Genomic DNA, 14424 nt, shown 5'->3' with positions numbered 1-14424 from the left:
AGCCTCAAAAAGAATAGTTGGTCTCATCAAGTTGAATGTCATTTGACAAGCAATTAAAACACTTGGTAGAAAAAAGGGATTTAAAACTATATATTGCATCAACAAAAGATATATGTTGCAGGACCTGTTACCCATCATGTCAGCAGGGGTACACAAGAACTTTTGCAGTTTTTATCACCACCATTGTAAGCCCAATGTCAAAGTCAAAAGCAATGTAAAAACCATGTGAGGCCCTGTATTAGGTACTCTAGGCCTTGTGTCTCATTATTGAGTCTGTATCTTGTTGTTTGGGTCGAACCATGGCTGGTCCCCTGAAGTTCACTTTGGATTCCTTCAATCCTATACCAGCATAGATCCATCTTAAATACAGATCTAACATGAGCCGAGAGGGATCCAATTTCTTCACATGCAAATTTTTTTATGAACCGACATTATTTAAATATTTTGTATAGTTTTTTTATTTTTTTTAAATTTGTATTTGGGCCGACATGAGCAAAATTTCAACTTTGATGACAGAGAGACAGGGTTACACATCATACTGGGCTGTAGAATGAGCCTCTTGGCTCAACAAGATTGGAGGGCCCTCAATGAACTCTCTTGAGAACTCATGGTTTTATGGGAGCCTTCATTTGTAGGGGTGATCACAAGTGTATGGGCCCTTATACTTGTACAATCTAAAAAGTATTGTTGCAAAAGAAAAACGGTTTATCAAAATTATATTGGCAAGAAGGCAAAAGTTCCTATTTGGATCAAAGCAAATTACCTGTTTTCTTGGTACAAATATCAAAAAAATCCCTAAGAAAATGCTACACGCCCATGCAGCAATAGATGAAAGATTTCCTTCCCAACTCCCTAAGCAAATGGAAATTATCTCTAGTCTTTAGCAGAACTTAACAAAAAGCCCCACATTTTCTTAGTTCTTCATTCTAGTTCAACATTAAAATTAACCTATCTAGATTGAAAGTGCTACCTAAACCTCAGTATGCATCATGAATTTCATACTACAAGAGAAATTATGCTGAGGCCAAAAACAACCTTTTTCCAAACATAATTTAAGTTTCCAGGATGTGATGCAGAACCAGAATGAGTTGGGCACGTACTCTATAGAAAAATTTGTAAAATATATATTACAACGGAGATTAATTCTTCACGCGGTACACCGTCATTGACAACAAGAAAGCTCGCACATTGCAATGCAGTGTTTGTTTTGGACTAAATCTCAAAGATAGAGAACAAACTAAGAACTATTAAATTTATAGCCCCTTTTGAATAGAGTAATAAGCTCAAGGGAGGATATTTTCTAACGAATTGAATTACGGTACAGCTATCAAAGTTTCAACTTTCTTAAAGAATATTGTCGAGTATGTTAAGATGGACAAACAGAGTCTTCTGGCTTACCCAGTCAGTGAGATTATTCCAATAATTCGATTCGTCTGCCGGCAAAAGGCGGCACTGAATCTCTTTAATACTGAGTGCATGAAATGAGTGATAATTATTTGGATTAACACAAAGAAGATTTTGTTTACTATAAGAACTGTTCAACAATTAGATTCAACAGACAAAAAATATATATAATATATTTTCTCTAGGAACCTCAGATCCATAAAATTGGAAAATCTCTTGTATGTTAAGCTCAATCTCTAAGGCTCCTTAAACTGGAGGGTATACTTGCACACGCATGCCTTGGGGATCATATAGCTATGGACTAGTCCCCTGCATAGGAAGGTATAGAAATTGCCCCTTGTGAAAAGAAATGGAAGAATTTTTCGGTGCTTTGATCCAAGCCTCCATGGAAACAGAAAGGCATTGATCTCCGAGCACTGCTTGTAAGTTGGAAGCCACCAACTGACATATATATATATAGAATTCAGAAAATCAAAGAACACCTTAACCAGAAAAAATTTAGAAGCTCTCTCTCTAAGCAGCCAAAGGCAATTTTAACAAAGCTTCTTATTGTAAACAATTTTACTCCAAAATCTTGATCCATATATCTGCAGATCAGAGCTGCATACGATTATTACAGAAGTGTATCACGGAGAATAGAAATTAACTGGGACTAACTTAATTGTTTTTAGTTGTAAAAAGATATCCTGAGCCACGACGTAATCATTAGACCTTCCTTTGATCTATTCCCGCAGGAAATACTCTAACCCATTAAGGAAGTGACTTATCTGTGTAACACCCCCAAATTGCTACTACCTTTCCGCTGAACAGAAACCAGCTGTGAATATTCTTTTTAAAGGTTTTCAAGTCAGCTGTGAAAATCCTTTTTCCAGATTTTCAATAAAATGAAAAATATAAATTTCTTTGAATAAATCAAAGTTGCACACAAAGTGAATGGCATACCTCGAAAAATAGTCCAAACAGAGTGGAAGGTATCTGTCTGCCGGGCTGTCCCGCTTCCACGTTAAAAAAGACCGTCTGGTTCTCTTGCTGTGCTCCAACTCCATTTCCAGCGCACCATAAGACCCCCAAGGTGATCAAATACTTCAAAATTCCATATTTCTCTTCCATTTTTCAGAATTTAACGAGCAATATTAGCGAGAACGCACAAACCAGAACAAAGCCGAGAGATTCGGCACTCAATTCAACTCGTAGTGTACCTGACCGCAAAATTAATGCAGATACAGCAATTCTTGAGCAATCGTTAACAGATACACGAAAATATCTGTTCAGGGCCTCAAATTATACGACAGATGCGGAAAATACAATCTTTCTGGGACTTTAAAGGTTTCCCTTCTAAATCCATCGGCTCTTTCCTTAAATTCTTCAATACTCACGCCTTGCTGAAGAACCCTGAAGCTGTTCCAATTGATGAGCCCGCCTGTTATTCCCTTCAATTCATCAAAAAAGAATTGAAGCATTTAACCAGAAATTCGTGAGCATCGACGTCAAATTTTCGATCAAAGCAGTCTTTGCAATCCCAGCGCTGTTAATTTGCAGCAAAAGGGAACATTTTGAAGTTCGCCATGTTCCTTCCTGAACCGATGCCAGAGGATTTATAAGAAAATCCGAATGGAGAACAATTCTAACCTCAAATGAAGGAATGATGCACATGAAAATCTAGGTTTCACATTTGGCGCAGCCTTCATCACGGAAATCTTAACATCTGATTCATTCGGTGTTGGACATAAGTCTACAAACTGAATCAAGCCTGTGGCCACTCGTGCTTCAGAGCATACAGCAATATCGGAATACGAATACGTATATTGAGTCTACGTTTACATGTAAACGTATTTCGTAATAAAAAATAAAAAATAAATTCTACACTCGACTCAGGCCGTTGAAATGTCAAAGGGTTTTGTTTTATATTTGAAAGATTTATAAATGTTTTGATTTATTTTAAAAAGATACATAAAGACTAACTTAAAAGAGGAATTATTTTAAATAAATTAAATTCGAAATTTTTAAATTTATTATTTAATACTTAAATTAGATTAAAAAATAATAAAATATAAGGTTTTTGAATTTAAACTGAAAATTTTAATATTTTATGATTAATTAAGAAAATCAACATATTTATTATAAAATTTAATTTAAATATAAAATTAAATAAAAAAATTATTTTTATTATTTTATTAATACACTATAATAACTAGTTATTTTTAAGTCATTTATTTAGTAAAGTAGTACGTAAAATATTATGAGTTTTTGATTAGGGGTAAATTTGGTGCATTTAATCGTTATCATATAAGTATTAGGCTCTCCCCTTATCTAATCAAAATAATAATTATTATTATCGTTAAATTTGGTGTACTCAATTTTTGGTTAGAAATCACTGAAATAATTTTAATTTTTAATTAAATATTTTTTATTTGTTTTTGAATGTATAAATAAATTTAAAATTTAAAAATACATCATACAAATTGTAAAGTTTATTAATCAATTTTGTATAATTACAACATAGTTAAAATTCTATAAAAATTAATTACAAAAATAAAAATATACTAAAGAATCTTTAGTACATAAAATTTTATTTAAATATATAAAATTATATAAATAAAATTGTTTTTATTAATTAATTGAAAAAAATAAAAACATATTTTGAAAGTTAGGTATCACGTGAATGTTGATGAGGTAGTTGGGAAAAGAATCTTCGCAATCCTCAAAGTCCATTATGATGAGATATTCACTTCATATTCATGGGTCCACAACCAATGATATCTTCATTATGATTATTTTTTATAAATTATTTATTTAAAAAAACGGTCTATAATAAATAGATTGATATTTTTATTATAAATATTTTTGTGAATCTTTAAGTATATGTGGGTTGGGTTAATTTAGTTTATTATTACTAATATTGTTTTAGCAATAAGATTGAGACGAAGTTTATTTTTTTGGAAAATTGTGTAATATTTTATTTATCAAAAACAAATATTTATTTTAGATATTATTTTTGGGATTCATCAGTGTTAACACTGGGCTTGATTGATTATAAATTCAATTTTTTTTTAAAATTTGTTTGGAATTAAGTTCAAGTTAACTAAAAAAAATACCTTGATACTAAGTGCTAAGATTATTTTGTTTGTAATATTTTTATTTTAAAATACTTTTTGAATGTACAAATAAATTTATTTTAAAATATTTTTTTGAATGTATAAATAGATTCAATGCCTTGAATATTTATTTTAAAATACTTTTTTGAATGTACAAATAGATTTATTTTAAAATACTTTTTTGAATGTACAAATAGATTTATTTTAAAATACTTTTTTGAATGTATAAATAAATTCACGCACTTGAATTCTATAGCTTAAACAACTTAAACTCAAGTTCTTAAAAATCAATATGATAATTTGGTTAAAATTATCAAAAAAAAACTTGAAAAGGGTTATTTCTTAAGTTAGATATGTCAGTTGTTATATATATATATATATATATATATATATATAGGTAATTTAGTTAAAATTATCCACTTTGAAATGGGGTTTTTTAATGGAGTTGTCTTTAGTGAGACTTTTTGAACACTGATATGTCAGTTGTTATATATATATATATATATATATATAGGTAATTTAGTTAAAATTATCCACTTTGAAATGGGGTTTTTTAATGGAGTTGTCTTTAGTGAGACTTTTTGAACACTTTTCCGCTCTCTAAAATCCAGCCGGAATTTATTGAAATCACAAGCTTGATGGGTAATCCATCACAATCGAAGTGCCCTAGGGGTTTTTCAAGCTGTTGAATTCAGTGCTAAATCCATATATACAGTCAAAAAATCAGTTTAAAGGTTTTTCAGGGTGTTGAATCCATATATGCACTCAAAAAATCAGTTTAAATAACACAAACCAAGATTTCACCTCAAATTTTTCCATCAAAATCCGGCATGGGAAAGTCTAAAAGGTCGCACTAAAGACAACTCCGTTTTTAATTGTTTAAAATACATTTTCTCTAAAATCCAGTAGGAATTTATTGAAATCACAAGCTTGATGTGTAACTCCAGAGCGATGAATCCATATATACAGTCAAAAAATCAGTTTAAAGTTTTCAGGGTGTTGAATCCATATATACAGTCATATATACAGTCAAAAAATCAGTTTAAAGTTTTCAGGGTGTTGAATCCATATATATAGTCAAAAAACCAGTTTAAATAACACCTCAAATTTTTCCATTGGAATCTGGCATGAGAAAGTCCAAAAAGTCAGACTAAAGACAATCCAAAAAGTCGCACTAAAGACAACTCCATTTTTTATTGTTTAAAATACATTTTTGAATACATAAATAAATTCAACACCTTAAAATAAATAGACACTAAAGTAAACATTAAAATTTTACAAATTAAATAACTTAAATTCAATTTTTTAAATATATTATTTAAATAAAAATAAAAATAAAATAAAAAATCTTATTTCACTTATAAATTAAACTACACCTAAAATAATGTTTATTTTAACAATTTATACACCTATAATAAATATTTATTTTAGCTTAATTATAAAAATGATATATATAATTTTATATATATATAAATATTTACGGTGATTTTCTTTACAAATCCTCTATCTTAATTTAATTATAAATATAATGTTATTATAAATCCTTTTTATTAATAAATCAATATAAAGTTTATAAATCCTTTTTATTAATAAATCAATATAAAGTTTATATATATCTATGAGATGTCGTGTTGCGGGTGAGTAGATATATGTCAATTGACTTTGATTATTATTACATTGTAGAAAAGATTTAATGTTGATTATAGAAAAATAATATATGGTTTAAAGAAAATAATGGAAATTCCGGTACGATGTATAAATTTTTGGAAAATGTTTTGGAAATTTTGGATTCGTAAGTATATAACTTTTTCTTAAAATTGTGGAGATTTTTTATTAAAAATTTAAATAGATAATAATTACAGAATTTAAATTATAAAGAGTTTTATATAAATAAGAATATCCATTATAAATATTATGATAAATTAAAAATGGAAAATAAAATGTTCATTTTATTTAAGTTGCATGTTAAGTTAGATTTGTAGAATCTAGTACTTAGTATTTAATTTTTACTAGAAAATTTATGAATAAACACATAACTAGATTCCAAACAAAATATTTAGGGGAAACACAATTACACAATCAATCTCAATTAAATATGACACAAACAAATTTCTCCCCAATTAATAGTTTTTCATTTACCAATTAATTTGAACCTACTTGGGCTCTTGTCTAGGGATAATGGCCCAACTGAGAAATTACATATACAACAATAAACATAGAGTTGTCCACATAACCAAGCCCTAGATTTGTCCTTCGATCTTCCTCAGCTAATTTGGATCTGTCTCCATCGCTACTCCTTGCACCTTCCTTGAACCCGACACACTAGAGTATCACACTCCTCCTCCTAAGGCTAAAGCCCATTGTATAGTGTTTTCTCCTTCTCCCTAACCTTTCTTTTCATAACTTTACATTGAGATAAAAACCCTAATCCTAACCCAATCTCAAAGCGATTCGCAGCTAAGATTAGATCTTGCATCACTTGATATCAATGACTAAGATTAAAACATACTCTCTAAAATAAATTACTTTACTTTTCCTAAGTTTATATTAGCTCAATAAGCCAACATATCAATATATGTTTTTTCCTAAGTTAGACTTAGGTTAAGTTACATCAATAACTTTCTCACACTAGAGCAAGTGTTCTTTGGAGAATGTGGGCGACTTTTGCATGCATAGATACAAGACATACGTAGAAGTACCTCTCGAGCTACAAACTTCAACACTCCCTCTTAGCGAGGGAGGTACTCCTACCTTCATAAGTACATAACTCTTTCTTAAAGTTGTGGAGATTCTTTATTAAAAATTCAAACAGGTAATAATTATAAAATTATAAATTATAAATATTTTTATATAGGAATATCTATTATAAGTATTATGATAAATTAAATGTGGAAAATGAAATGTTCTTTTCATTTAAGTTGCATGTTATGTTAAATTTCCATAATCCAATACTTGGTATTTAAATTCTACTAGAAAAATTATGAATAAAGAAATAACTAGTTTCCTAACAAAATATTTAGCGGAAGCACAATTACACAATCAATCTCAATCACAAATGACACAAACACATTTATCCTCAATCAATAGTTCTTCATTAATAAATTAATCCGAACCTACTTGGGCTCTCGTCTTGGAATAATGGCCCAACTGAGGAATTACATATACAACAATAAACCTGGAGTTATCCACTAATCAAGCCCTAGATTTGTCCTTTGATCTTCCTTAGTTAATCTAGATATGGTTTCCTTGTTGCACCTTGCACCTTCCTCGGACATGGCACACTAAAGTATCACACTCCTCCTCTTCCTATGGCTACAACCATTGTATAGTGTTTTCTCTTCCCCAACCTTTCCTTTATAATTTTACATTTTGTTGAAACCCCAATCCTAACCCTAATCTCAAAGTGATTGATAGCTGAGATTAGATCTCGCATCACTTTATATCAAAGGCTAAGATTAAAACATACTCTCTAAAGTAAATTACTTTAATTTTCCTAAGTTTCTATTAGCTCAATAAGCCAACATATCAATATATGTTTTTTCCTAAGTTAGACTTCGGTTAACTTACATTAATAACTTGCTCACACTAGAGAAAGTGTTCTATGGAGAATGTGGGTGACTTTTGCATGCCTAGATACAAGGTATGTGCATAAATACTTGCCTGAGCTATAAACTTCAACACTCCCTCTTAGCAAGGGAGGTACTCCTACCCCCTGGAACTGTCTTTGATCCTAGACATGTATATACTGCCTTTCCTGCTCTCTTTGAATTAGAAGCATTCTCTTCCACGTGGTCTGGAAAGATCCTTGAAGTCCAACTCCCCTTGGCACTGTTCCTAAAATCCTCCTGCTTTTGAACAACTTTCTTGATAGACTTGGAGGAATTTGTTAGCTACTCCTCCCTGCCTGAACCTAAAGGTTGACTCCCTCTAAGTGACTTAACCTTCAGATCATCCTGCTCCTTGTTCTTTATCACTAGAATGCTTCTTTCCATTGCTCCTATGCTAAGTCCTTCTAGCACTACTATGGGTTTGTCTCTATCCTTTGAGACACCCATGAACTTTTTTGCCAATCCCCCAACTACTACGATCTCCCTCTCTCCCTCTGAGGGTTGAATTCCACCAATCCTGCTAGTAAACTTAGTATTGTCCCTCCATACCCTATTGCTAGCTATAACTTTCAACTTGTTCCTATCGTGATAGATCCCCTACCCAATGGATTTTCACCCACGAGCTTGGGTAGTTGTTCGAGCTCCCTTTGTAGTTATTGGCTTATTTCCAATGACTTGGGCCTTCGTGCCCTACTACATACAATTCTCCTAGCTCTTGCTTCCTATCGATTTCCATTACTTTTCCCACATCTCGGGTTCTACAATGTTGGCATGTCAATTGTCATCTACCCATATCGAGCACAATGACCTTGTATGTTAGCTCTCTTGCCCAACTCGCACTAGTGGCATATCAATGTTGGGTTGGACTACAATTGTCGACTACTATTATGGTTTCCAACTCGAAACCCATGCTTATGAATTCTCCATTGAACACTCACGCCCATCCCTACCACTACTGTGTGGCTTGTTGATTGTCTTTGTTAACCCCACGCGATATCTTGGTGAGTTGTTGTTTCTAACTCTTTAGTATCTAGAAATGATTGCCCTTTGCTTCAGCCTTGACACCCATGCTCTATCCTACCAACTCCTTTATCCATGCATTATGGTTGTGGCCTTCTTGACTCGCAGGGCTATTGACTGTGTTCAATTGTCTCTCGGCGTTCAACACATTGGTTGTCTCTATTGTGCATGCCTACTTCTCTCGTTAACTCTATCATCATTTGGCATGATGCTGCATAATCTACACAGTTGGTCAATTATAGTGTTATATGTCGTCGTCCCCCTGCCTTTTGCACTGGAAATTGTTGCACCCCAATAGGTTTGATGCACAGTTGGTCATCCTTTTTGTTACCCCAGCGCTAGTCTTGGTTATCGACAACTCATCTTTTTGGCTACTAGTGTTGCCATGATGCCCTGCAACAACTGAGATCTTGACTCGGCCTCAACATTCCATGGATTTCCGTCATGTGGGAAGGATAGCATGGTAGCTACCAACTACTATGATGGCTAGGTGAGTAGTCAAGCCTTACGTTTTCATCATCAATCCCCTGCGTTTTCATTTCATTAGTTGACCATGTCATACATTGTATGGCTTGCAATCTCAACTCTCTTAAAATTTAAATTTCTGCCTCTTACGATCACAACCAAACCCAGCCTTGATGATCCTAAACAAATATGGATTCTACAATTCCAAGATCACTTTTTTCTTCAGTGTTCCAACTTTGATACCATGTTAGATTTCCATAACCCAATATCTAGTATTTAATTCCTAGCAAAAAAATTACTAAATAAACACACAACTAGGTTCATAAAAAATATTCAGCGAAAGCACAATTACACAACCAATCTCCATCAAATATGACACAAACATATTCTTGCCCAATCAACAAATCTTCATTAATAAATTAATCTAAACCTACTTGGGCTCCCATCTTGGGATAATGACCCAACTAAGGAATTACATATACAACAATAAAACTGGAGTTTTCCACTTGATTAAGCCCTAGATCTATCCTTCAATCTTCCTCGACTAATTTGGATATCTCTCCATTGTTGCTTCTTGCACCTTCCTTAGATGTGGCACACCGAAGTATAACACTCCTCCTAAGGCTAGTGCCATTGTATAGTGTCTTCTCCCTCTCCATACTCTTGATTTTATAACTTTACATTGAGCTAAAACCTAATCCTAACCCTAATTTCAAAGTCATTGACGATCAAGATTAGATCTCGCCTCACTTAAGATCAATGGAAAAGATTAAAACTTACTAAGACAAATTACTTTACTTTTCCTAAGTTTCTATTAACTCAATAAGCCAACATATTATTATGTTTTTTTTCCTATGTTAGACTTAGGCTATGTTACATCAGCAACTTGCTCACACTAGAGCAAGTGTTCTAAGGAGAATGTGGGCGAATTTTGCACGCCTAAACACAAGGCCTGTGGAGAAGTACCTATCGAGCTACAAAATTCAACATGTTATATAACTTTTATATATTTAAGTTACATGTTATATAAGTTTTATATATTGTAAATAATATATGTTATTATGAGCTTTTATTTTTAATTAATGAAAATAAATTTTAAGCACCTTAAGAAATAGTAAACGTTATTAAAGTGTTGAATTTTAAGGCATATAAAATCATTTTCAATTTTGAAATATTTATAATAATAGTGACGAAGTTGAATATCGATTGGATTTAGTTTAGGTAATCGAGAGCAGCGTTATCCTCCCTATCTAAGATTAATTTCAACAAGTGATATGGTGACCTCTTAATAAGTATATTGTCCTTAGTGGTGTTGAATTCGAGCTCGAAAAATATGATATTGTTGACGGTAAATAAGTTTCAATTTTGAAATATTTATAATAATAGTGACGAAGTTGAATATCGATTGGATTTAGTTTAGGTAATCAAGAGCAGTGTTATCCTCCCTGTCTAAGATTAATTTCAACAAGTGATATGGTGACCTATTAATAAGCATATTTTCCTTAGTGGTATTGACTTCGAGCTCGAAAAATATGATATTGTTGACGGTGTTGGACCTGCCAACATGTCAGAGAATCTCCTCGGTAAGAAGTCTCAACTAGACCTCAGACTGTTTGGAGTAGGAGTCCCAACAGTGGATAGTACGGTATCACCTTGACTGTGGTTGCGCACAGAGGTAAGTAAGATGTCCTTGTTGGAAGCAAGGGTGTGACCTTGCAGCAAGTCAGGGAAGGTGCATGAAAGGCTCTAACACATGGAAGGGGAGAAAAGTGTGCCCCTTAGAAGCCTGTGATAGCACACAGCTTGAAAGGGAACACACAAGCTTAAAGACATCACGAGATGGAAAGCAGAATAGTCGACAATCTAAAATGATGATTTATACCAACGACACTCTTTGATAAGATTCATACAAACACATCCAGAATAGTTTGTACATACATGAGTACATCACAACTACATACATCGTTAGAGTAACTAGAATAGTCGAACTACAATAACAATATATGCATGAAATGTGATGGCTATGTTATATTAAAAGAGTGAAAGATTCAATCATACATACAACCATGACAACCACTATCCCCAATAGTGGAACGTTACAGTCACTGTCGCTTACTGCTCCAAAGAGATGTACTTGCTCTACATTGTGGAGAAGCCAAGGCTCGTTACAATTCACTCCAAGCTTTCTCTAAGTTATACCTATCAGAAGGTTGGCTCCCAAAATACCTTACAATGAGTTATGAGGTTCTATATATGGCAAAGGGTCGGGTGACCCTTGACATTCCCCTTTGTGACTCTTCAACTACCCTCATGACTCTTCAACTTACACATGATTGTTTACATTCTACTATTGACACTTAGTCTTTCACTTTACAACATGTTTACAATAAAATCTGCACATGTACCCATGTGAGACAAAATTGGGCTTGAGTAAGCCATACAAGACATCACTGAAAGCGAACTATTGCCTTTGTTGCATCTGGGTACATTGATTTGGCACCTCTGTCCAACTCGTCATATAGCATGCGCATCATGGTCTTGAGTGTAGTTGGACCAACGACATACTAGTGCATAGTGTCTGCGCTCATCTACAAATATACACTAGTGGCTATGTGCATCAACTGCTCGAAGCACATGCCTAGCGCCAGTCGGACTTGGTTCTTTGCTTTCGCCTCGGTGAGTGTGCCAATGGATGGGATTGCATGTGTGCGCACAATGACATCCATGCTCCTGAACACTCATGCATGTGAAGCCTGTAAGTTGGTGATGAGTTGTGGGAGTTCCTCATAGTTCCGGGTCTGACTTCGAATGTGTGCCTTCAACTCCACTGCTTTTGGATTCATCATCTTTGGCAAGTACAACGGGGCTCCCTGGTACCTCATTGTCCATATCTGCATGTGATCGACAGTGGTGTGTAAGTCTATGAAGATGTGTGCTTTCTTAGCATAGCACTATTGCCAACCATTAAGATGGACAACTGGCTTATGCACAGTGACAAACTTGAAGTACAACTTCTGCATGATTGTCTCAAGAGACAATACTTCATAAGTATTACTTTCTTCAACTATACTTTGGCGGATGATGTAGATTGCTCTTCTCTCTACTTGACCGCTTGTAAATCCTTAGCCATGTGCTTGTTCTCAGCTATCAAGAATCTCACACTTGAGCTGGTGGCTTCTGCATATGCCTTTGTAGCATCGGTCAATGCAGCTCGATGTCTACGCACATTGGACACAATCACTCGTTCTTGAAAATGGGCAGGAGATGCATGGACATCCAGAGTGGGCACTCTGCACGTCTGCGCAAATTTGTGTTGTGAATCGTCAAAGGATATGTTGTGCACATCCACTTCCAGATTGTCCTCAAGGATTTCAGTATCTCCTTGATCGTTTGGGACTTGCTCTGTTCTCGAATCTGGTGAAGTCGGTGGAGTGACCTCTGAGTCTTTGGGCATGACGTATGTATCTTGATATTGCTTTGGCTGAACCACATTTGTGTCCATATGTTCAATCTCCTGAGCAAAGTCTTGCTCCTGCGACTTCCCACCCTGTTTTCTATCTGCTAGCTCTTATGATTCAATAACCTATATTTGCGCAATTTCATCAATATGTGCACATTACTCTTCCTGTTGTTCATGTTCATGTTGCACTTCCTTCTCCCTTCTACGTAGATCTTGTTCTTCCCTTAGTTGTTGCTTCACCTCCTGTAACTTCTTCTCTGCCTCCTCCAGTTTCTGCTTCTCCCTCTGTATTTGCGCAATCCTTATGTTGTGTTGTCGCTTCTTTGCCTTAATCTCCAAAGCTTCTCTCAATACAAGTGGATCTGCCTTGAACTTGCACCTTTGCTCTGCCTCTGCATTATCGGCAACCTTCCTCTTGCCTTTGTTGTGCGCAGGTTTGCTTCCCTCTGTTGCTGCTCTCTGAAATGTTGCTGCCTTGTGCACTGCTAACCATTCTACAACCACTTTGACTGGTTCACTGAGCCTTGATTAGTTGTAGCAGTATCTCCATGGGTCTTCCTTGGGCCAATGACATGCCCCGTGGATCCAAGGATGATACACTCTCACAAAGTGGTCCTCCACTAAGTGATGTGGGTCATATGGATTGAAACCTCTGGTGCCGAAGGTGAATCTCTTGAATTCCTCCGTCTCGGCAACAACATGCTTGAGACTCTGGATCTCATACAGCCTGATCCGCAAAGGAAGAGCGGGCCAAGGTGCCTTATTCCTATGCGGTCTCGCCAAAAACCCTGTCGAGATGTGGTATGCAACCTCTTGCATGACCAGCTTATCCATGGAAAAATTCAGTAACACATGCAAAGCCTTCTCCGCATTGTACATTCAGATGAAGGTGCCAAGGGGTGAGGCATACCAATATACTATGTTAACCAATTCTTTCATTGGTGCCTGTGACATGCAAGGTGGATCCTTCCCAAAGATCATCTTGTACATCGAGGTCACGAAGTGGTCTGATAGTTGTAGTATAACTCCATGGAAACTGCACTCGGAGAACAACCTACAATATATGTGCACAGAGGTTTCTAAAGGTGTCCATGCCCAACCCAAGCCAAGGAACTGCTGATGGGAACAAATTACATCAAGCATGTAAGCAAACATGAAGAGATTTGCTTGCTAACCCTTGGGTGGATGTTGGGCATTTGTTACTTGCCCCTTTAGCTGGAGAGCCAACATGTCAGACCAATTGAAAGGTATTCCTTCATTCGCTAGCTGATCCAACACAATCACCCAACTCTGCGGGAAGGTTTTTGTACTCTCTTAGCCATATAAGCGGCATGCGAAGATGACCAAGAACTGATAAGCCTTCCACAATGTC

General features: G+C 34.8%; 1 protein-coding gene across 2 annotated transcripts in view; it reads right to left on the bottom strand.

Moving 5' to 3' along the window:
* ASD1 (alpha-L-arabinofuranosidase 1) overlaps window positions 1-14424 on the bottom strand; it is a 257521-nt gene that overhangs the window by 222957 nt on the left and 20140 nt on the right. Inside the window, exon 1 of one of the 2 annotated variants that reach the window (XM_089372188.1) lies at window positions 2347-3157. The exons of the other annotated variant lie outside the window; for it this stretch is intronic. Coding sequence (XP_089228314.1) covers window positions 2347-2514 — 168 coding nt within the window. The 5' untranslated portion in view covers window positions 2515-3157. Of the gene's footprint in view, window positions 1-2346; window positions 3158-14424 lie in introns of those variants that run through there. 2 annotated transcript variants of the gene reach the window in all.

This window comes from Pinus tabuliformis, chromosome 8 (assembly GCF_031772625.1).
Source record: "Pinus tabuliformis cultivar Carrire ecotype Pingquan chromosome 8, CPIR1, whole genome shotgun sequence".
In the NCBI taxonomy this organism is placed as follows: domain Eukaryota; kingdom Viridiplantae; phylum Streptophyta; class Pinopsida; order Pinales; family Pinaceae; genus Pinus; species Pinus tabuliformis.
This window is presented reverse-complemented; position numbering and strand designations above follow the sequence as displayed.